Source organism: Mustela nivalis, assembly GCF_964662115.1.
Source record: "Mustela nivalis genome assembly, chromosome: 10".
Taxonomy (NCBI): Eukaryota; Metazoa; Chordata; class Mammalia; order Carnivora; family Mustelidae; genus Mustela; species Mustela nivalis.
This window is the reverse complement of record NC_139029.1, coordinates 34,039,762-34,063,634: the sequence shown is the minus strand read 5'-3', so window position 1 is coordinate 34,063,634 and position 23,873 is coordinate 34,039,762. Positions and strand designations below refer to the sequence as shown.

At 38.1% G+C, this 23,873-nt stretch overlaps 1 protein-coding gene across 11 annotated transcripts in view; it reads right to left on the bottom strand.

Annotated features, from left to right (window-relative positions):
* MAST2 (microtubule associated serine/threonine kinase 2) overlaps positions 1-23,873 on the bottom strand; it is a 210,611-nt gene that overhangs the window by 172,730 nt on the left and 14,008 nt on the right. For all 11 annotated transcript variants that reach the window (XM_082687229.1, XM_082687216.1, XM_082687222.1 and 8 more), the window contains exons 2-3: positions 8,185-8,332; positions 3,621-3,763 (exon numbers count right to left, since the gene is read on the bottom strand). In XM_082687229.1, coding sequence (XP_082543355.1) covers positions 3,621-3,763; positions 8,185-8,332 — 291 coding nt within the window. The remainder of the gene's footprint in view (positions 1-3,620; positions 3,764-8,184; positions 8,333-23,873) is intronic.

Genomic DNA, 23,873 nt, shown 5'->3' with positions numbered 1-23,873 from the left:
AAAAAAGAGAGAGAGAGAGAGAATACATGGTAGGAGAGATTCTTCTGGAATGTCACAGCCAGAAGCTGGGATGGCAGCACCCAGGTATATTCCAGTGTGGGGATAACTCAAAGCAGGAAAATATATTCAATACTAACCAGCAAAAGTGCCACATAAAAAACCCCTGGAAAGGAGAAATGGAAAGGGAGGAACTAGCCTAAAATTACCATAGATAAGTGAATAGCTCAGGAAAGAAAGGCACAGGAGAAAACAAAAGGCTGACACTTGGGAGTAGAAAACTAAATACAGGTCTAAAGAAATAATTTGCAAATCCATATACAAAATAGATAAATAAATAGGTAAATAAATCAACTTTTTAAATGGGCAAAAAACAGGAAGACATTTCTTCAAGAAAGTTTGCAAACAGCCAATAATCGCATTAAAAGATACTCAGTAGCATTAGTCATTAGGCAAATGTGAATCAAAACCACTTCAGACCCAGTATGATTGCTAAAATCAAAGACAGTAAATATTAGTGAGGATGCAAAGAAATAAAAACCTCAGACATTGTTAGTAGGAATGTAAAATGGCACAGCCACTTTGGAAAACAATCTGGTGACTCCTCAAAATGTTAAACACAGTTACCATACAACCCAACAATCTTACTCCTAAGTATATACCCAAGAAAAATGAAAACATGCCCACACAAGAATCTTTAAATAAATGTTCATAGACGCATTATTCATCACAGTTAAAAGGTAGCAACAACCCAAATTTCCATCAGCTGATAGACAAAATGTGGTATATCCATACAATGGAATATTATTGAATGATAAAAAAGGAAGGAAGTACTTTCATGCTACAGTGTAGACAGACCTTAAAAACATCATGCTAACTGAAAGAAGCCAGTCACAAAAGGCCACATATTCTATGAGTCAATTTATATGAAATGTACAGAACACGCAAATGCACAAAGGCAGAAAGGAGATTAATGGTTACATAGGGCTGGAGGGATGGGAGGATAAAGAGTGACAGCAATCCTGTCAAGGGATCCTTTCTGAAGTGATAAAAATGTTCTAAAACTGACTGTACTGGGGCACCTAGATGGCTCAGTCATTAAACAAACGTCTGTCTTCAGCTCAGGTCATGATCCCAGAGTCCTGGGATCGAGTCCAACATCAGGCTCCTTGCTCCACGGGAAGCCTGCTTCTCCCCCTCCAACTCCCCCTGCTTGTGTTCCCTCTCTCATTATCTTTCTTCCTCTATCAAATAAATAAACAAAATCTTTAAAATTGACTATAGTGACAGCTCCATATATCTGTGAATATACTAAATATCACTTAATAAGACAGTAACTGGATAAATTGTGTCTTACATAAATTATATCTCAATAAACTTTTAAAAAGAAAAAGGAATTCAAGAATATTCTACTTCGGTTGGCCTATGCTAGGACTCCAGCAACCTTAGTCCAGGAATTCCCTCTGAAACAATACCTTAAAATAAAACATTCAGCTTTATTTTAGTGGCAATTAATTCTCAAAAGGGTGCATGTTAGAACTTGTTATAATGCTTTAAAGAAAATACAGATCCCTAGGACCACCCCAGTCCCACTGGATCAAAATCTCTATGATGCAGGGAGCCAGGCTGGCTCATTTAGTAGAATGTAACTCTTGATCTCGGGGTTGTGAATTTGAGCCCCACTACAGGTGTAGAGATTACCTTTTTTTTTTTTTTTTTGAGATTACTTTTTTTTTTAAGGTTTTATTTATTTGAGAAAGAAAGAGAGAGTATGAACAGGGGGAGGGGCAGAGGGAGAAGCAGATTCCCCGACAACAGGACTCAACCCCAGAACTCTGGGATCATGACCTGACCCAAAGCCAGATGCTTAACTGACTGAGTCACCCAGGAGCCCCAAGAGATTACTTTAAAATCTAAATTAATCAATCTCTATGATAGGGTACATAGATCTATATATACTTTTTTATATTCCAGAGGTTAAGAGGAAGAAGATGTGGGGCTTTAATAGACATGCTGAGAACAAGTAAGGAAATTTGAATATAAAAAAATCCCATAAAAATATAAATAAAAGGGGCGCCTGAGTTAAGGCCTCTGCCTTCGGCTCGGGTCATGATTCCAGGGTCCTGGGATCGAGCCCCGCATTGGGCTCTCTGCTCAGCAGGGAGCCTGCTTCCTCCTCTCTCTCTGCTTGCCTCTCTGACTGTCAAATAAATAAAATCTTTAAAAAAAAAAAAGCTTCTTATTAAAAACTATATATATATATATATATATATATATATATATATATATATAAAAATAAAAGACTTTAGAGTGAATAAGTAAGATACTATTATTAAATTGATCTTAAATTCCTTGGATCTGATAATATACTACAGTTAAGAGATTGTCCCTGATCTTATAAAAAATAATTAAGGGTGAGGTATCATAAGGTCTGTGACTTGCTTTGAAATGTTTCAGAGGAAAAAAAAAATACATATATACACACAGATAAAGCAAATGTGGCAAAATGTGAGTTACAACCAAATTGACCAATTTAAGTAAATTTATGTGGATATTCACTGTATTTGAAATTTTCAAAATAAAAGATTAAAGAGTGGGAAAATTCTTGATTCTTCCTGTGGCCTAAGAGTCACAAACTTCAGATCATAAGGAAATCTTCTGACCCAAAAATTAACTTCCCACCTGCTATAAAGAAGACTCTTTTCCCTATCCCCACTTCCCAGAATGGACAAATGGACAAAACTTTCTAATCTATACATGCCAACCCAAAAGATTTATAATCCTAAAGAATAGATGAGATTATATTTTAATGGGAACAAGCTTCTGTTACTGTACCCTGAAAATTACTTATGTGCCTTGTCCTTTAGGAAGAATGTGAGATAAGCAGGAAGTCAAAGGGCACCTTCAATAGAAAGGCAGAGGTACTGAGGATAAAAGTGTAGAAGATGCAATTACAGGCAGAAAACAACCTGCTGAGACTACACAGCTTAACCTTTGTTAGATTCTGTCTATCATACAAATCCTAAAAGGCTCATTCTTGCATCCAGTATATACCGAACTGCCCACTATCCTATCTTCATATACTAAATATGTGTATCACAGAACTATACACAGAAGCAACATAACTTCACAAGCTTAAGAATCCTATCTATTACAAAGCTCTTTCCCATAGAGTGCCCGGGTGGCTCAGTCAGTTAAGTGTCTGCCTTCGGCTGAGGTCATGATCCCAGGGTCCTGGGATCAAGCCCTGCATCAGGCTCACTGTGCAAGGAGCCTACTTCTTCTTCTCCTTCCCCTCTTGTGCTCTCTCACTATCTCAGTCTCTCTCAAATAAATAAATAAAATCTTAAAAAAAAAAAAAAAGAAAAGAAAGAAGAAAGCTCTTTTCCAGAAAATGTATTCATTCAATCAACCATACTACGTCTTTTTCTTGACTCTCCATACCTAATCAGTACAGTAACCGCATGAGAGCAATCAGAGTATATTCAATTAAATCCATTCTTTTTCTATACTTTACTTTGAAAAATTAAACTATCAAAATCTTAAAAAGAAAAATAATATATGTGGCCATGGCAATCAAGAATTTGTTCACAGAGCAAGGGACAGTCTTTACCAACACTTACCAAGCCAGCAGTAAGAGAAGGAGCAGATTGTCCAAGGGACTGGTTCCTCATTCGAACCAGGTTTGATGCTTCTCCTGAAGACTGCCAAGTCACCTGTCCCACACTGCTATGTACACTGCTGGACAAGGGGAGCAGCTGTTTACCTTCAAACACAAAGTTTAGAAAATATACTTGTAATTATTAATGAATGAATGAAAATATACAATGATATCAAGTGGATAAAAGTATAGTGATCCAAAATAAAATGAAGTTCTGCCATATTCATTTTAATCTGTAGACCTTTAAAAAATTTCAGCTATCTGGGTGGAAAGGAGAATTGTAAATAGAGTACTGAAATTGAATTGACTATTTTAAATTCTCTGTAATAGCCATCATCATGCCAGCACCCAAACCTGACATCCAACCTAGCAGGCTTTTTCCAGTCTCTTCCATGCAACTTAGTTTCTCACCAACTCAATGCAACATGAGTGGAGTTGACAGTTTCTCCTAGATAAGTTTGGCCCTCAAGTTTTCAGAAGATGAACAAGGAATCTATAATGCTCTGGCCAGACTTCATGTGTTCAGTCCAGGTTGACTGACTGACTGCCTTAATCCCAAAGACTACAAGAGAGTCACTTACAAAAGACAGCACCTAGAATTGCAATGACCTTCTAATTGAGGTACAAGTCCTATTTCAATCTCTTCCTTCGTAATGTTCCTCAACACTGCTGCTAGTGATTTAACCAAAACAAACGTGATATCATCCCCTGCCGTAAAAAAACTTCTTATTACTCCCTACTGTTCAAAATTAGCCAAACGTTTAAAAAAAAAAAACTATAAAGAGATCCTCCTCCACAAATCCAGATTATCTTCCTGGCCTCATCTCCTTCAACTCTTCCACACCCCTTTGCTCACTCAACTTCAATTTTATGCCCTGCATTTTCACCTGGATTTATCTTAATCACCCAATTCACTTGAAAACCTTTTCCTCTTCCTGACAAAATCCTATTCAACATGGAAATACCCACTGTAATAAAGATGTGATAAAAAGGAGTTTTTAGTTTTGTTTTTGGTACAACATTCCCTTTTATTGCAGAAAAAATATGATGCAAATTATTTGGAGGGCAATTTAGCAAAACTGACTAAAATTTTAATTTGAATATGTTTGGACCCAGCATTCCACGTGTAGTAATGTAGTATAATGAAAAAACAAACCAGAATGCTCACCTAGCAATGCTCACCAGAATAAAACTAAAAATAAGATAAACGTTTATTACAATTTAAAGAAATCACAGTATCTCTACAAAATCACATACTGAACCCATTAAAAATAATGAGGCGTCTCAAAATGTAGTCAAGAGAAAAATGTTCAACATTTCCTGTTCAGTAAAGAAAGCCGAAATAAAGTGTATGGCATATGATATCAATTTTTATTTTAAAGAAAATGTTTGTGTATATTTACATAAATTTTTAAATGTATATTTAAAAATAATGGAGTATATATAAAAGGTATACATATATAAAGGGTATATATAAAGTATATATATATATATATAAAGTATATATAAAGGGTATATATAAAGGTTGGAGAAGGGAGACAGAAGTAAAGATTAAGAAGAACTTTTTTTTTAAGATTTTATTTAATTATTTGTCAGAGAGAGAGTGCTCACACAAGCAGGCAGAGCGGCAGGCAGAGGCAGAGAGAGAAGCAGGCTCCCTGCCGAGCAAGAAGCCAGACATGGGACTCAATCCCAGGACCCAGGATCATGACCCGAGCTGAAGGCAGCAGCTTAACCAACTAAGCCACCCAGGCGCCCCTAAGAAGAACTTTTCACTTTGACATAATGCTGGTCTTTGAACTCAAATTTTTTATTACTGGCATATTTACTTTGTTAATCAGAAAAATGCAATGTTTTTTAAAAATCTAGTTATCTTCCAAGTCTGTGTGTAAATGTATGCTTTACCAGAAAGTCTTCCCACAAAACCCTCTCAAAGAATAGTTCCCTACTCAAAACTTCCATTAAGACCAGAGTAGAGACAGCCTGTCCACTTTCCTTCTACAAAGGTTGCTAAGTTCTCCAGATCATCTGCCTATCCTCATCTATATATTCTAAAGGAAAGCTAGCTCCTTGACTTACCCTATACACATAAACAAAGGCTAGTATCAGACTTCTATCTCCCTTCAAAATAAGGGCTTGCTGGGGAAAGAGATTTATGCACTTGCAAAAGAAACCAATTTGGACATATACTAGTCTGGCCTTGAAATGTACGAAGGATTGCCAAGAATTTAAGGAAAACAAACAACATAAAACAGAAGCAACAATATGAACAAATGGGGAAACTAGACCTTTAGTAGAGAAATAATTCAGAAAAAAAAAAACTTAAAACTTCTAATTATTCTCACAATGATTCAAAAGGTTAATATGTAAAATATTCCCTATTAAATATTGCTGAATGAACACACTTTTATCTTTTGTCACCCAGGACAGTAAATGAAAATAAAGAAGTAAAATAAACAAAGGCTATAATGAGGGAGGGGGGAGTGACTGAGGAGATGAATAAAATTTGGAGAAAACCTAAAACAGACAGATGAATCGTAACCAATGGAACTGGGCAAAGAAGGGGCGCCTGGGTGGCTCAGTGGGTTAAAGCCTCTGCCTTCGGCTCAGGTCGTGGTCCCGGGGTCGTGGGATCGAGCCCCGCGTCGGGCTCTCTGCTCTCCAGGGAGCCTGCTTCCTCCCCTCTCTCTCTCTGCCTGCCTCTCTGCCTACTTGTGATTTCTCTCTCTCTGTCAAATAAATAAAATCTTAAAAAAAAAAAAGGAACTGGGCAAAGAAAGACACAAGGTGGGGCACCTGGGTGGCTCAGTGGATTAAAGCCTCTGCCTTCGGCTCAGGTCATGATCCCAGGGTCCTGGGATCCAGCCCCCAGCCCCGAGTTGGGCTTTCTGCTAGGCAGGGAGCCTGCTTCCCCTCCTCTTTCTCTCTGCCTGCCTCTCTGCCTTCTTGTGATCTCTGTCAAATAAATAAATAAAACCTTAAAAAAAAGAAAGAAAGACACAAGGTAAAATAAGCATAGAGGAGGCTGCAGTTAAATGGCAATTAAATGAGATAGTAGGCTACCCTGCAAAATCTCAGAGAAGTTCAGTACTCAGAAATGCAAGCTACCAAAGAGGACATAAAATTAAGATGTAAGGCTGAACTCAGATTAACTGAAAATCTATAAAGAATCAAACACAACCACATTCCCACATTGTACCACCCAGTAGCCAATAACCAATTACACTTCAAAGGATAGAAGGAATATGGCATCTCAGAGCAAAGCAATAGATTCTGGTTATTAGGTGCTCAAAAGACTTGGTTCAGAAACAAAATAAAACTTTAAAAAAATTTTTAATACAAAAATCAAAATTCTATTTACCTGGACAGTATTTATAAGGTTATTACCTTATAATACCTCCTTAAAAGAAAGGCAGAATACTATGAAAGCAAAAAATGGCTCTATGTGATTAAATGCTTGGCAAAAAAACAATTTCAATCAAAGAGTGAAAAGATAAAGCCAAGGGAATACTCCTGAAAAGGACCAAAAATAAGAAATTTAAAACTAGAAAGGAATACAGGAGGATTTTATTTTCTTCTCTACTATCTTTTTTTTTTTTTTTTTTAAGATTTTTATTATTTATTTGACAGACAAAGATCACAAGTAGGCAGAGAGGCAGGCAGAGAGAGAGGAGGAAGCAGGCTCCCTGGCTCAGCAGAGAGCCTGATGCGGGGCTCGATCCCAGGACCCTGAGATCATGACCTGAGCCGAAGGCAGAGGCTTTAACCCACTGAGCCACCCAGGCGCCCCTCTACTATCTTTTTAGCTGAGAACAGTGGATTCTTTAATAGTGTATTGATTGCTTAAAATTATGTCACATTTTAATTGTTTCCTATTTGGACGATGACTTCCTTGTATCATTCCTTCCCCTTGAATTTTTTAAAGACTTTTCTATGGGGAAGGTGGGGAGGCACTCTAGGCTTTGGAAAAGATTTTGAAAATAGGAAAAAGAAAATCAAAAAAAGCAAAGGATCTGAGGTCCACAGAATAAGAAGACAGCAAAAGTCAATTTCGAAAAGAAAAACCAGTGATAGTGGTCAACTACAAAATATCTAGCAGATTGAGGCTACCATTCAGATATGTCATGAGGAAATAGTAAAGAGAGAAAGATGGCCTTACCCATAAGTGTTCTATACAAGACTACCAACAGAGAAGAAGGTGTCAAGATGCCAAGTCAGTTGATATACCCTTAAATATAAGTGAAATACACTTGAATGTGTGGACAACACAGTTGCACATTTCTTTTTTTTTTTTTTTAATATTTTTTATTTATTTATTTGACAGAGAGAGATCACAAGTAGGCAGAGAGGCAGGCAGAGAGAGAGAGAGAGGAGGAAGCAGGCTTCCTGCTGAGCAGAGAGCCCGATGCCGGACTCGATCCCAGGACCCTGAGATCATGACCCGAGCCGAAGGCAGCGGCCCAACCCACTGAGCCACCCAGGCGCCCCAGTTGCACATTTCTTAAAAAACAAAATTAGATACTCACCTGACAGCGAACTGGCCAGGCTTCCTCTCCGCAACTTACAGTCATCCTGACTAAGTTGTCGTTGGAGTTTTGCTTTTCCGGTGGATGAAAATATGTCAGGATTACTGAGCTTCCGAAAAAGCAGGGGACTAAGCCCAGCTATCACTTCCTTTAAAGAAAAAAAAAAAAAAAGATAAAATATAAGTCTGTAATGTCTTTTCTAAAAGTGTAAGGACTTTATATCAAACATCTCTACAACATTCATTGCAGTTAAAAAGTGCCAGCATTTTATACTTTCTGCTCAACAGCTAAAGCCAGAAACATACTTCTTAGTAAAAGCTGTTTTGGGTATGCTATGAAGGCTGTGGGACATTGATTATAAAATGCCAAAGGGGCACCTGGTGACTCAGTCAGTTGAACATCCAAATCTTAGTTTCCTTTTTTTTTTTCTAGATTTTATTTATTTATTTGACAGACAGAGATCACAAGTAGGCAGAGAGGCAGGCAGAGAGAAAGGAAGGGAAGCAGACTCCCTGCTGAGCAGAGAGCCCCACTCGGGGCTCGATCCCAGGACCCTGGGATCATGACCTGAGCCAGTAGCAGAGGCTTTAACCCACTGAGCCACCCAGGCACCCCCAACTCTTAGTTTTGACTCAGGTCTTGATCTCAGAGTCATGGGATCAAGCCCCAAGTCAGGCTCCGCACTCAGCAGAGAATCTGTTTGAGATTCTCTCTCCCTTTCCCTCTGCCCCTCCCCCACCCTCTCCCTCTCTTACCCCCTCAAAAAAGAAAGTAAAGAATAAGTCCTTTTCTATAAAGAGTACATGTTTATTTATTTACTTTTATTTACTTTTCTCCTTCTGTTCACTCTTCCTTTATCTAGTTTTTAAAAATATTTTTTCATTTAAAAAAAATCATAAATGGCAGAACTTCCTTTACTTCTTATACAAAGTTAGAAATGCCTCTATCATTCAACTAATGCTAAAATTAAATGTAGAGCTTTCTTTACAGGTCTATAATAAGAGCTAAATACATTTCAATGAAAAAGCATGAAGTACTCTGGAGAAAATGCAGACAATATGAAACATTGAAAGGGTGTCCCTTTTGCCTTTATTTTAATCCAGTTCATCCCAATCCATCCCAATGCCTGCTCCTCTTCACTCTAAGCAATGTTCAACATATCATCAAGATTCAGACATTCTGGGGGCACCTGGATGGCTCAAGTCAGCATCATGATCAGGTCATGATCCCAGGGTCCTGGGATAGAGCCTCACACCAGGGAGCCTGCTTCTCCCTCCCCTCCCAGATTGTGCTCTCTCTTGCTATCTCTGTCACTATCTGTCTCTTTCTCTCTCTCTCAAATAAATTAATAAAATCTTAAAATTCATACATTTTGAAGCAAACGCTCACCTAACTGGTAACTAAACTATTTTGAAAAAAAAATAAGGTAAATGAGACATATTTTTCATATTTCAATGAAGGAAGCTATAACAAACACAGACAAGTCGCACATCAAAGTGATATGGACAGTACAAAGACAAAAATGACAAACATAAAAAGAAATAACTAAAATCTAGGTTTCAGAGGGGGAAAAAATGGGAAAATGCCAGCCTCCATAAGATTTAAAGGAAAAAAAAAAAAAAACCCTCTAAGATCATACAGTGTGACTGATGGGTTCAAAAACATGGGAAAATGCCAATATTGGTTGGTGGTGGCTATCCAGAATTTAATTTAGATAAGCTCAAGGGGAAAAAAAAAAAGTAAAGTTAAAGAAAAATAACAGGGTCGCCTGGGTGGCTCAGTGGGTTAAGCCGCTGCCTTCGGCTCGGGTCATGATCTCGGGGTCCTGGGATCAAGTCCCGCGTCGGGCTCTCTGCTCAGTGGGAAGCCTGCTTCCCTCTCTCTCTCTCTCTCTCTGCCTGCCTCTCCATCTACTTGTGATTTCTCTCTGTCAATAAATAAATAAATAATAAAATAAAATAAAAATAAAAATAAAGAAAAATAACAGAAGAAACAAGGAAACAGTATTATTTTTTAAATTGGTAGTAAAAAAGGGCACCTGGGTGGCTCAGGGGGTTAGCTCAGTGGGCTGAGCTAAATAAAGTGCCTTTAGCTCAGGTCATGATCTCAGGGTCCAGGGATCAAGCCCCACATCAGGCTCTTTGCTCAGCAGGGAGCCTGCTTCCCCCTCTCTCTCTGCCTGCCTCTCTGCCTACTTGTGATCTCTCTGTCAAATAAATAAATAAAATCTTTTAAAATAAATAAATAAATAGATTGGTAGTAAATGGATAAAATGATAAGGAGGGATATTTAAGCACTGAATCATTAAGGCAAATGATATGTCAAGATAGCTGTAACAGAGTGAGCAGAAAGATGGAATTGGAAGGCATAGCTAATACAGAAAGAAGGCAGTAAGAGAGCAGTCTACATTCCCACCATTTGGTGTGTCAAGAATGAAACTGTACCTATGAATCAAGGACAAATCATGGAAGGAAGCCAGGCTTGGACACTAATGCTGATAACCCACCAAAAAGGGCTGGCCATTCACACAGGCAACACCCTCAGCAACCAGCTTTCGGTGGAAGAAAATAAGGAAGCCCTGAAAGATATCAAGCATGGAAATAATATCTCAGATGAAGACAATATGGAGAAGGAAAGGTCTCATCCTCAAAATAAACTACAAATGAGCTACATCAGAGAGCCGGCACTGGAAAGCCTGCTACCGTGTATGAATGAGCAATTAGTCTTAGCCAGAAAAGAAGCAACTACCAATATAGGACTAGATCACTATCAATTAAAAGAAAGCCCTATCCTTTTCAATCATCCTATTTCCTACACACCAAAAGAAAAAAAGCTAGAAAACAGAAAAGTAAAAGAAAATCATGCTCCTTCTTATTCTAAGTCTCACCTGTCAAAACCTTGCAAAGGGAAGAAAATAGTAATTAAACTGGATATGAAATTTTTTAAAGATTTTATTTATTTGACAGAGAGAGATCACAAGTAGGCAGAGAAGCAAGCAGAGAGAGAGAAAGAGAGGAGGAAGCAGGCTCCCCGCCTAGCAGAGAGCCCGATGCGGGACTCGATCCCAGAACCCTGAGATCATGACCTGAGCCGAAGACAGAGGCTTAACCCACTGAGCCACCCAGGCAGCCCTGGATATGAAATATAACTTTTAAATTAGTATTTTTTAAAGATTTTATTTATTTCTTTGAGAGAGAGAGAATTCTGGCTTTTTTTTTCTTTGTTATGTTATGATAGGAAATAAGATGATTGAAAAGGATAAGACTTTCTCTTAATTGGTAGAGATCTAGTCCTGTGTTGGTGGTTGTTGTTCCTTTTGTGACTAAGACTAATTGATCATCCATACACTCTGTAGCTTACTGCTTTCTCTTTTAATTCAGAGTACTGAGTTGTGGCTATTTTGCCTATTGCCCTGGGAGTCCTCACAAAGATTCGCTATCTGTGTCTTGGCTCAGAACCATCTCCCTCCTCCACAATACCAAAGCAAATCTCGTTAACTTTACCCAGAAAGCTAGTGTGCTTACACTGTACCTGTACTATTAAGGAAAGGATTCAAAGTAAAGGATTCACAGCTGAAACCTGGAGTCTACACTCCAGACTCATTAGGAGTTGCCTTTCCTACCTTTACCCACCAAAGACTGGTAGGTGAAAAGAACTCTGTACCTTCTGGCAGATTCTTCCTGATCTACCCTACCAAGAGTCAAACCCAGGTGCCACACTAATCAAAGTCCATCCTCTTAATCCATAACAAAAAAACCTTTGCTTATCTATACGTATGTGTATATATATACACATATATAAACATGAACTTTGATCCATACCTCAAGCGTATCAAAAACAGACAAAAATTAAATGCATGAATCAAACTATAAAATCTAAAAGTGTAAAACTTCAGAAGAAAATACAACAGTAAATTTTTGTTACTTTGTGAGTTCTTAGATAAGATACAAAACATAAGTTTAAAAAGAACAAATTTATAAATAAGACTTTATCAAATTTAAAAACTACTACTCTTAAAAAGATACTGCTAAAAAATGAAAACAAATCACACACAAGGAAAAAATACTTGCAAAACACATGTGAGAAAGGACTGGCATTCAGTATATAGAGAGATCTTTCAAAATTCAATAAGAAAACACAAGTCAACAAAAAACATGAGCGAAAGACTGAAAAGACACTTAAACAAGAGGCAACTATGGCAAATGAACACACAACACCATCCTCAACATCATTTATCATTAGGGAAACAAAAATTAAAATCAAATGAGAGGTTAAAAAAAAAAAAAATCAAATGAGAGGCAAAACCAAAAACAAAACCCCACAGCTACAAGCTAACATCCCCCCACAGAAACAACTGAAAAAGCACGCAGAAAATGTCAGAACCACCTTCGTCAGAATTCTGGGAAATAGTCAAAGGTTTACAGCCAAGAAAATGCTAAACCAAGAAGTCAACTTGAAAATAGGAGGGGCACCTGGTTGGCTCCACTGGTTGGGTGTTGGGACTCTTGGTTTCGGTCATGATCTCAAGGTTGAAGGATCCAGTCACACTTTGGGCTCTGCACTCACCAAGAAGCCTACTATAGATTCTCTCTCCCTTTCTGTCTCCCTCTACCCCGCTCATGCACACACATGCGCTCACTCTCTCTCTAAAATAAATCAATAAATCTTTTAAAAAAAAATAATAGCAGGACAGCTTTGCGGCATTTTCACTTGCCCTTGCCCACCCACTCCTAGATATGGTCTGCAGATGTCAAATGGTGTTTCCAGTGCAGGACCCTGACCCCTGGTTCCAAAAGGAACACAAAAGACCTTTTTTGCAAATTATTGTTTCTATCTATTCCAACTTGTCTGAGGCTACCTGAAGGACTGGCACAAGGCATACCTTTATTTCACCTAACTCTGAATCTGTTCATGATAGAAAAGCAAAAGGTATTGCTCAAAAACACTGTGAAAAGATCCAACCACCCACAGCGACCTGGGCCAAAAGATTATAAATGAGACATAAAATAAACTGCCTAAAATCATGGAGGAAAAGAGAAGAATTTCTTTGAGAAATTAGGGCAATTAAAAATACCTGTGTATAGGGGCGCCTGGGTGGCTCAGTGGGTTAAGCCGCTGCCTTCGGCTCAGGTCATGATCTCAGGGTCCTGGGATCGAGTCCCGCATCGGGCTCTCTGCTCATCAGGGAGCCTGCTTCCTTCTCTCTCTCTCTCTGCCTGCCTCTCAGTGTACTTGTAATTTCTCTCTGTCAAATAAATAAATAAAATCTTAAAAAAAAAAAAAAAAACTTAAAAAAAAAAATACCTGTGTATATAGGGTAATTCAGAAAACCCAAGGCAGGGACACCTGGCTGGCTCAGCAGGAAGAGCATGGGCTTTTGAGCTCAGGATCCTGAGTTTGAGCCCCATGTTAGGTGTAGAGATTAAATAAATAAAGTGGGGCGGGGGGAGCAAGCCCTGGGCAAAATGAATGCTCAGGGAAGACCTGAAAAGATTTTAAGCTTTCATCTCAGCCTGATCTCTAGTCTAGCTAAGCAGAGTCCATTTGCAAAAACTCCTGGAGGAGGTATGTTTGTTTAGCTCCTGGTGATCAAGGAAGTCTCCATCAAAACATAAGCTAATAACAGAGACTTCAGCACCACACAGAGCAAGGAATTCAATTTCTAGGGGGAAAAAAAAGTTGGGAAAACTCACTAGATAAATGGACAACTACAGCCTTCAACAATCAAAAAAGGACAAACTTAGAGAAAGGCAAGAAGGTGATTTCCAGAGTTACCAACATTCAAATGTCCATTTTCAGCAACAACAACAAAAGCACAAGACATACAAAGAAATGAAGAAGTATGGCCCATTCAAACAATCAAAATAAATTAACAGAAACCATGCCTGAAGAAGCCCAGCATTAGACCTAATAGTAAACTTTAAATGCCTGTCTTAAATATGCTCAAATTGTACAAATGAAAATCCAAAAAACAGTGCATGAAAGAAAAACAAGGTTGCATTTATAAGACTCTCAAGGAAAGACAATGTGAGCCAAGGATTTTATATCCAGGATAACTAACCTTCAACGTAAAAGGCACAGGCAAACTGTTATCAATATAAAATAACTCTGAATATTCTTCCAATAAGCCCTTCCTAAGGAATCTACTAGAGAAGAAGATTCATAAAATCAAAATAACTAAAGTGATATTAATATGGTGATTAGCATTAAATATAGTCATTTGTAGAATAAATAAATGTACATTAAAAGGGAGAGTACAGTACATAATGACTATGTAATTTGAAAGGATTGATATAGGTCAACCACAAAATGGAAAGGGGAAGGTGGAGACAGCTTATTCAAACTAACTTAGTTCTCATTAATCATCATTGGTGATAGTATATTAGTAATGCCATTAGAGACATATATTTAACATATGACAAAGTAAATGAATAATACCTGGATATTCTAATTGCTGGCTCAAAACCCTCTCAGGAGCTTCTTGGGTATAAGAACTCAGAGGGCAGGGAGAGGCAGAAGAAAGAGGCAGAGAACTCCAAGTTGGTTAGGTGGCAGCGTTATTAAGCAAAGGGAACTTACATACAAGGCTTATCTTGGGAGCAACAAGAAAAAATGGATCCGGACACCCGCCCGACAGAACTTGGTTTATAGAGGCTTTAACTAGGTGCAGTCACGTGTACCATGCAGGTGTTTTCAACACTACATCACTATCTCAAGGCTATGTCCTTGGAGCTGCCTGTGGGACCAAGAAAGGCAAGTGGAACCCATATCCTAAGGACAAAAGGTAAGGAACCTCCCAGAACCCAGGTCCAGCTCACAGGTCAACCAGTCACATCTTTTTGATGACATTCTCCAATACTCAATTCTTTCACCCCCTGAATCTTTGGAAATATGATTCGTGGTACAGAGAAGAAATACTAATGTAATATACAGGAGATTAAGTTTAAAAAAAAAAGAAATCTCTGTAGTTCTTTGCAAATATACTGTTCACTGACAACGTAGTTATGTATTTCCTAACTGCACCCACTGAAAATTTGTAGAAACAATGTCCAATATAATAGCAGGGTCCTGAGATGGAGACCTGCCCTGTGTCTGGCTACACACTCAGAGAGTATTCTGCTTCCATCCCTCTCCCTCTGCCCCTCCCCCTCAAATAAATATGCAAGTCCTACCAAAAAAAAAAAGCCTATTAGGATCAGGTCCAAAAGCCTAAGTAATGAACAATGCTCTTTTCTAGACAACAAGACGATCTGAGCTTCAATTAGTACAAGAACACTTTATATATGGATTGAAACACAAATATATTTAAGTGTATAACCACACTGATAATAAGAAACTAATTAACTGGTCACCTTCTGAAGATGACAGGGAACCAATCCATTATCTTAAAAACAGGTAATTTTAAAAGAAAGAATCAAGTCTTTCTTAGATGTACTATACCACTGAGAACTAAATAATACACGAAGGGAAGCATCTCCTTAAAATGTTATTCCATATAGTGATCGAAAACAAAATGATAGAATTGCATCACCATTTTGCAACTCCCAACTACTGAATATTAGCAATGAGCATCAACAACTGCTAAAATCAAAGAGCAAACAGCAGATATTATTACATGCCTCCTGTTGAAAGACCACACAACCATCCATAATCTTGCTAAAGGAATTGAACCTAAGGCCAATGAAGACTCTGTATCCAGCTGCAAACTGCAATACAAAGGACAAAGAAACGTTCTAAAATACATCTAAGTATGCAGAGCTACACTGTGGGAAACTCTGTATGTCAAACACCTCGGGGGGGAGGGGGGTTTCAACATATAAATTTTAAGGGAAAAGAAGAGATGGAAGGGAAACCAACAGATTAAAAAAGATTTTACCATATCTAGATTTTTTAAATGGGCAAAACTAAATTGTAATGTTTTAGATGTGAACTTACAAGGAAACTATTACTTTTTAAGTCAGGACAGTGATTACTTTTGGAGGTACGATGGGGCTGTAATTGAGGTGGGTCATGGAGAGGAATTTCTAGAATGGCTGGCAAAAATTGTTTTTCTTTTTTTTTTTTAAGATTTTATTTATTTATTTGACAGAGACACAGCAAGAGAGGGAACACAAGCAGGGGCAATGGGAGAGAGAGAAGGAGGCTTCCCACTGAGCAGGGGCTCAAACCCCAGACCCTGGGATCATGTCCTGAGCTAAAGGCAGACACTTAATGACTGAGCCACCCAGGCGCCCCCAAAATCATTTTTCTTAACTTGGGTAGTGGAGTGGTTGTAAGAGTGCTCATTTCATAATTTTTCATTAAGCTATACATTTGTTTTGGATGCTTTTCTGTACTTGTATTTTATAATAAAAAGGTTAAAAAGAAAAAAATGAAAGAAGAAAAATAATCACAAAACAAGTAGCCTGCTACAAAAGTAAGGGTATATTCTGCGACACATGAAGTTAGAGCAGTAACAAAAAACAAGCACTATAAAAAGCATAGAAACATTTAGTGAGATCCAATACAAACGAGAAATTCTAAATCTTGATTTAACAATGAAAACAGGGCGCCTGGGTGGCTCAGTGGGTTAAGCCACTGCCTTCGGCTCAGGTCATGATCTTAGGGTCCTGGGATCGAGTCCCGCATCGGGCTCTCTGCTCAGCAGGGAGCCTGCTTCCCTCTCTCTCTCTCTGCCTGCCTCTCCGACTACTTGTGATTTCTGTCAAATAAATAAATAAAATCTTTAAAAAAAAAAAAAACAAACAATGAAAACAACACTACACAATAGACACTCTTATCCTTATTTCATATTCAAACTTAATAAGCTACTGGGAGAATTCAAACTTAGTCCAAAGCATGCTTTTTCTCCATGTTATATTTAAATGACACTAATAAAGAATTCATAACAATCAATAAGAAAAATAAAAAGAAACAGTCTGTAGAAAAATAAGAAAGTATGTGGATAAGGAAGTCACAAGACAAAAAATCCAAATAATAGATATAAGGGAAAAATCTAAATAACATATATAATTCACTAGCAATTAAGGAAATATATTTAAAACACTGACATGCCAAATAAGCCTAACAAATTACCAAAAAAGTAATAACCTGGTAACAACAAGAGTTGGCGAAGACACAGAGAAACATCAGTGGCCAAAGTGCAAATTGGTACAATCACTGTAGAAAGTAATTTGGCAAAAATATCCAGTAAGAAAAACTCCTACATATATGCACAAGCAAATAAACACAAGGATATTTACTGCAGCACTGTAATAGGGAAAATGAAAATGACCTAAGGGTCCATTATTATAAGAATGAATAAACTCATTTATTCATTAAAAATTAATGAAACTGGGGGCATCTGGGTGGCTCAGTCGTTAATCATCTGCCTTCAGCTCAGGTCATGATCCCAGGGTCCTAGGATCGAGCCCCACATCAGGCTGCCTGCTCAGTGGGAAGCTTGCTTCTCTCTCTCTTACTCCCCCTGCTTGAGTTCCCTCTCTCGCTGTGTCTCTGTCAAATAAATAAATAAAATCTTTTTTTTTTTTTTAAGATTTTATTTATTTATTTGACAGAGAGAAATCACAAGTAGATGGAGAGGCAGGCAGAGAGAGAGAGAGGGAAGCAGGCTCTCCGCTAAGCAGAGAGCCCGATGCGGGACTCGATCCCAGGACTCTGAGATCATGACCTGAGCCGAAGGCAGCGGCTTAACCCACTGAGCCACCCAGGCACCCTAAATAAAATCTTTTTAAAAAAATTAATGAAATGGATTTAAATATATTAACATAGATAAAGGTTAGCAAACTTCAGCTGCCAGGCCAAATCCTAACCATAGCCTATTTATGTCCAGCCAAGAAGTTAAAAGTAGGGGCAGCCTGGGTGGCTTAATGGGTTAAGCCTCTGCTTGGGCTCAGGTCATGATCTCAGGATCCTGGGATCAAGCCCCACATTGGGCCCTCTACTCAAGAGGGAGCCTGCTTCCCCCTCTCTCTCTGCCTGCCTCCGCCTACTTATGATCTCTCTCTCTGTCAAATAAATAAATAAAATCTTTTTAAAAAAAGAAGTTAAAAGTAGTTTTACATCTGTAAATGGTTGGAAAACAAATCAAAGAATAATATTTCATTAAATATTTTCAATATGAAGAAAATGAAAGTTATATAAAATTCCAATTTCAATATCTATATTATAGGAACATAGTGCAGTTACCTATTTACCTATTATCATATATTTACCTATTATCATATAGATGCTGTCATGCTACAAAAGGAATGAGTACTTAAGAGACAGTATAACAAAGGCTAAAATATTTATTATCTGGCCCTATAGGGAAAAGTTTGTTGATCCACGATATACATAATTTTCAAAAACAATGAGTGAAAAAAAGTAAGAATGAAAGGATAGATACAGTAACACATAATTCATATAAAATTTAAAAACAAATACTGCTACATCTTACTTATAAATGTCTCATAATGAATTTTTTCCCCCACTTGTGCAGCATCAAATACACACCACTTTCAGGATTGTGGTTTCCTCCTAGAGGAGGGAAGGGGCTAACAGTAACTGTATTTACTTCTTTAAAATCTAAAACAGGGGCACTTGACTGGCTCTGTCAGTGGAGCATACAACTCTTGATCTCAGGGTTGTGAGTTTGAGATCCACATTGACTGGAAAGATGACTTAAAAGTAAAATTAAAAATAAATAAAATAAAAGGGGTTCCTCACTACCTCAGTCGGTTTAGTGTCTGCCTCCATTTTGGGTTGTGATTCTGGGGGGTCCTGGGATTGGGCCCCGTTGGGTACCCTGCTCAGCAGGGAGTCTGCTTCTCCCTCTCCTTCTGCCCTTCCACCCCCACTTGTCTACACGCTCTCGCTCTCTTGCTTTCTCTCAAATAAATAAAACCTTTTCTAAAAAGTGAAAAACAGTCTGCCAAAGGGGAGAAAATACCTTCAAATGATATATCTGATAAGAGTCTAGTATCCAGAATAAATATAGAACTCTCAACATCTCAACAACAAACAACTGAATTTTAAAATGGGCAAATAAATAAATAAATAAATAAAATAAAAATGGGCAAAGAACTGAGTAAACATTTCTATAACAAAGATCAAGCATATAAAAAGATGTTCAACATCACTGACCTATAGGGAGATGCAAATCAAAAAGCACAATGAGGGGTGCCTGCTTGGCTCAGTCAGAAGAGCATGAGATTCTTGATCTCAGAGTCATGAGCTTGAATCCCACATTGGGATTACATACATACATACATACATAAGCAAGCACAAAGAGGGCACCTGGCTGGCTTGGTAGGTGAAACGTGAGGTTCTTGATCTCAGAGTTGTAAATTTAAGCCTATGTTGGGTATAGAGACTACTTAACATAAAATCTTTAAAATTTTTTTTAATTTTAATTTAAACATTATTTAAAAGCACAATGAGATATCACTTAATCCACAAGGATGGCTAAAAATTTTGTTAGAATGTGAAAATAACAAATGTTAGAAAGGTCATGGCCAAATTGGAACCCTGTACACTGCCAGTGGCAATGTTAAAATGGTACAGCCACCATGAAAAACAGTTTGACCATTTCTCATAAACTTAAACATAAAACTACCATATGCTCCAACCATTCCACTCCTGTCCATATCACAAAAAAACTGGAAAAACAGGTATTCAAACAAAAACTTATACACAAACGTACACAAAAGGTAGAAACAACCCAAAAGTCCACCAGTTGATGACAAACAAAATGTGGCACATCCATACAATGAAATATACTCAGCCATAAATAGAAATGAGGTACTGGGGCGCCTGGGTGGCTCAGTGGGTTAAGCCACTGCCTTCAGCTCAGGTCATGATCTCAGGGTCCTGGGATCGAACCTGCATTGGGCTCTCTGCTCAGCAGGGAGCTTGCTTCCTCCTCTCTCTCTCTGTCTGCCTCTCTGCCTACTTGTGATCTCTCTCTGTCAAATAAATAAATAAAATCTTTTTAAAAAAAGAAAAAAAAAAAAGAAATGAGGTACTGATCCATGCTACTGTATGGCTAAATCTCAAAAACATTATGCTGAGTGAAAGAAGCGAGACATAAAAAGGCACATTGTATGATTTATATGACATTTATATGAAATGTCCAGAATCCACAGTAACAGAAAATGGATTAGTGGTTGCCAAAGACTGGGGGGAGGAAGAAACAGGGAGTAACAAACTTAATATATATATTTCTTTCTGGGGTTATGAAAATGTGCTGGAATTAGGGGCACCTGGTGGTTCAGTCAGTTAAGCTTCTGCCTTCGCCTCGGGTCATGATCCCAGGGTCCTAGGATTGAGCCAGTGCTGGACTCCCTGCTCAGCAGAAAATCTGCCTGTCACTCTCCCTCTGCCCCCTGCTAAGGCTCTCTCTCAAATAAATAAATAAAATAAATAAAATCTTTTAAAAAAATGTTTTGGAATTAGACAGTGATAATGGTTCCACAACATCTTAATGTAGTAAATGTCACTAATTTTATGTCAAGCATATGTTACTGTAACTTAAAAAAGTCAAAGAACATGCTTCCTTCCAGGAGCCTATTATAGTGAGAACAGCTGAAACCCAGTCACTTTTCTCTCTGGCATCTCTTGGCTTCTTCTGGCTTTTTTCCCTCTTCCCCATGGCCCACCGACAAAGTGAGAAATGCCTGAGGACAGCCTTCTCTAGCCACCAAGACTGAAGGAGTTCAGAGGCTGGCAGTGACTAGTCCTGCCAGCAGCTAAGGAAAACAAGCTTTTCCAGATCTCCTAGATGTTCTTAGAAAAAGGCCTTTACTTGCATTCAAAATGGTTATTACCCAAAACTCTGTGGACCTACAAGAAATGAAAGGAGACTATAGTCCTAGGCTGTCTATACCCGAAATAAGAGGATTTCTATATAGTTCTAGGTAAGGGCTATATTGTGGTTTGAAGCCTGGAGCAGGGACTAGCTACTTGTTGACCAAACATGATCCACCTTCCTCTTGGGCACAACTAGATTATTTCCCAACCCTTTAGCAGTTAGGCACGGCCCTGTGATTGAATTCTGGCAATGCAAGATGGGTGGAAGTAATCATTTCCAGACCAGGCCCATCAAAGCCTCCCACGAGATTTCCCCACCTGCTCCAGATGACCTTGGAAGTGATGTGCAGAAAAATGGTCGAGTTTAGATTCTTTTGAGTGTATCTGTTATAGCAACTAGTGTTCTTTAATATAAAAGACTACTACATGAGAGGTACTAATAAAATGTCCCCTTCTCTTATTGGTCAAAGGCAGGACTCAGATGTTCCTGGGTCACCTAAACAAAACCATCTTGAAACTATCTTGAACAAAACACGTTTGAAAAAGCAGGGGCGCCTGGGTGGCTCAGTGGGTTAAGCCTCTGCCTTCAGCTCAGGTCATGATCTCAGGGTCCTGGGATGGAGCCCCGCATCGGGCTCTCTGTTCAGCAGGGAGTCAGCCTCCCCCTCTCTCTCTGCCGGCCTCTCTGCCTACTTGTGATCTCTCTCTGTCAAATAAAATAAAATTAAAAAAAAAAAACAAACACATTTGAAATAGCTTACGGACTTTTTAAAAATTAATACCAACTATTTCTTTTCTCTGCTTTTTAAAACATTCCTGAAAGCCTCAAACAGTTGCTCAAATTAGAAGGCCTGACAAGTCTATATAACCTCTGCTTTACTGAAATATACGCAGAGAAACTATGTGACTTGTTAATCTTCAACATATTAAGGGTTAAAAAATTTGTGCATCTACTACTCAGGATCACTCTTAGGAAGTATTGCTACATTAAAGTTAGCAAACCTAAATGTTATCACAGAATTTTTAAATGTGGTTACGTTGGCCTGAATTTGTTCTTAATTACATTCCAAAACCTAGGGAGATTACATTATCTCCTAAACCTGTTACTTAACAAAAAATTCATAAAAGGTTCCCTAAAGGGAAAAATGCACAAATTAAAGCCTCCTTTTCAAACTGAACAAAGTGAAAGAAGAGTTCAATAAAACAAATCAAAGGTCAAGACACATCTTTTTCTATTATATTTCTTTCTTTCTTTCTTTTTTTAAGATTCTTTTTATTTATTTATTTGACAGAGATTACAAGTAGGCAAAGAAGCAGGCAGAGAGAGAGGAGGAAGCGGACTCCCTGCTGAGCAGAGAGCCCAATGTAGGGCTCAATCCTAGGACTCTGAGATCATGACCTGAGCCGAAGGCAGAGGCTTTAACCGACAGAGCCACCCAGGTGCCCCTATTATATTTCTTTCTAAAACCAGATGAGAACACTAAAAAAATATGAATTCTATATTCACACATTCTGTGTGTGAACCTTAAAAATATGATGATAGCGGGGCGCCTGGGTGGCTCGGTGGGTTAAAGTTTCTGCCTTCGGCTCAGGTCATGATCCCAGAGTCCTGGGATAGAGCCCTTTGGGCTTCCTGCTCAGCAGGGAGTCTGCTACCCCTCTCTCTCTGCCTGCCTCTCTACCTACTTGTGATCTCTCTCTCTGTCAAATAAATAAATAAAATCTTAAAATATATATATATGTACATATATATCTGTATATATGTACATATATGTATATATGAACAGAAACCTGAATGAACTCTGTCAAATAAAATGAATACTCTTTTATTTTTTTTTAAGATTTTATTTATTTGACAGACAGAGATCACAAGTAGGCAGAGAGGCAGGCAGAGAGAGAGAGAGGAAGGGAAGCAGTCTCTCTGCTGAGCAGAGAGCCCGACGTGGGGCTGGATCCCAGGACCCTAAGATCATGACCTGAGCCGAAGGCAGAGGCTTTAACCCACTGAGCCACCCAGGCGCCCGAATAAATAAAAAATCATAAATATATATATATATATATATATTCACAATAACACAATGAAATAGATAATAATATAATAATATGCTATATATAAGGGATAATTAAGGCTTGGAGAACTTAAATAACTTATCTCAGGTCACAGAGCTGGGATTTCAAGCCAGAAAATGACTCAATCTTAATCATAAATTCATTCAGAAATATTTATTGAGTATCTTCTACATACAATTCTAGAAGCTAGAGATAGAGCAGTGTAGTAGATACAGTGTAGTAGATACAAATTCCTGCCCTCAGAAACCATATATTCTAATGTGGAAGAATGATAATAAACAACAAATATCTGACAATACCAGGTAAATAAAAGAAATGGAAAAAAAGAGATAAAGGGAATGACTAAGTGTTACTTTAAAAAGACTAGTCAAGAAAGGGTTCTTTGAGGAGGTGATAATGTGAACAGAAACCTGAATGAATTATAGCCAACAGACATATACATCTGGAAAAAGAACATCTCAGGTAAAGAAAACTACCAAGTGTAGAATTCTTCAAATAATAATTTTTAAAACATCCTCAGGCAGGAGCATGCTTAATATATTCAGAGACTATCAAAGCAGCCAGTATGACTACCTCTTGAACAAGAGGAAGAGTAGAAGTAAACTAGTGAAGGCCAAGAGGCAGATCATGTAGAATCTTATAGGACGAAGCAAGCTTTCCAGTGTAATGGAAAGCCACCACAGGGTTTTGAATTAGGGGGTGACAAACTCTGATTTAAGCTTTAACAAGACAATACCGATCTTTCTGTATACAAAATATCATGGGGTGGGGAGAAGTAGGAACAAAATCAGACCATGAGGAGACTTTTACAGTAATCCAAATGAATGATA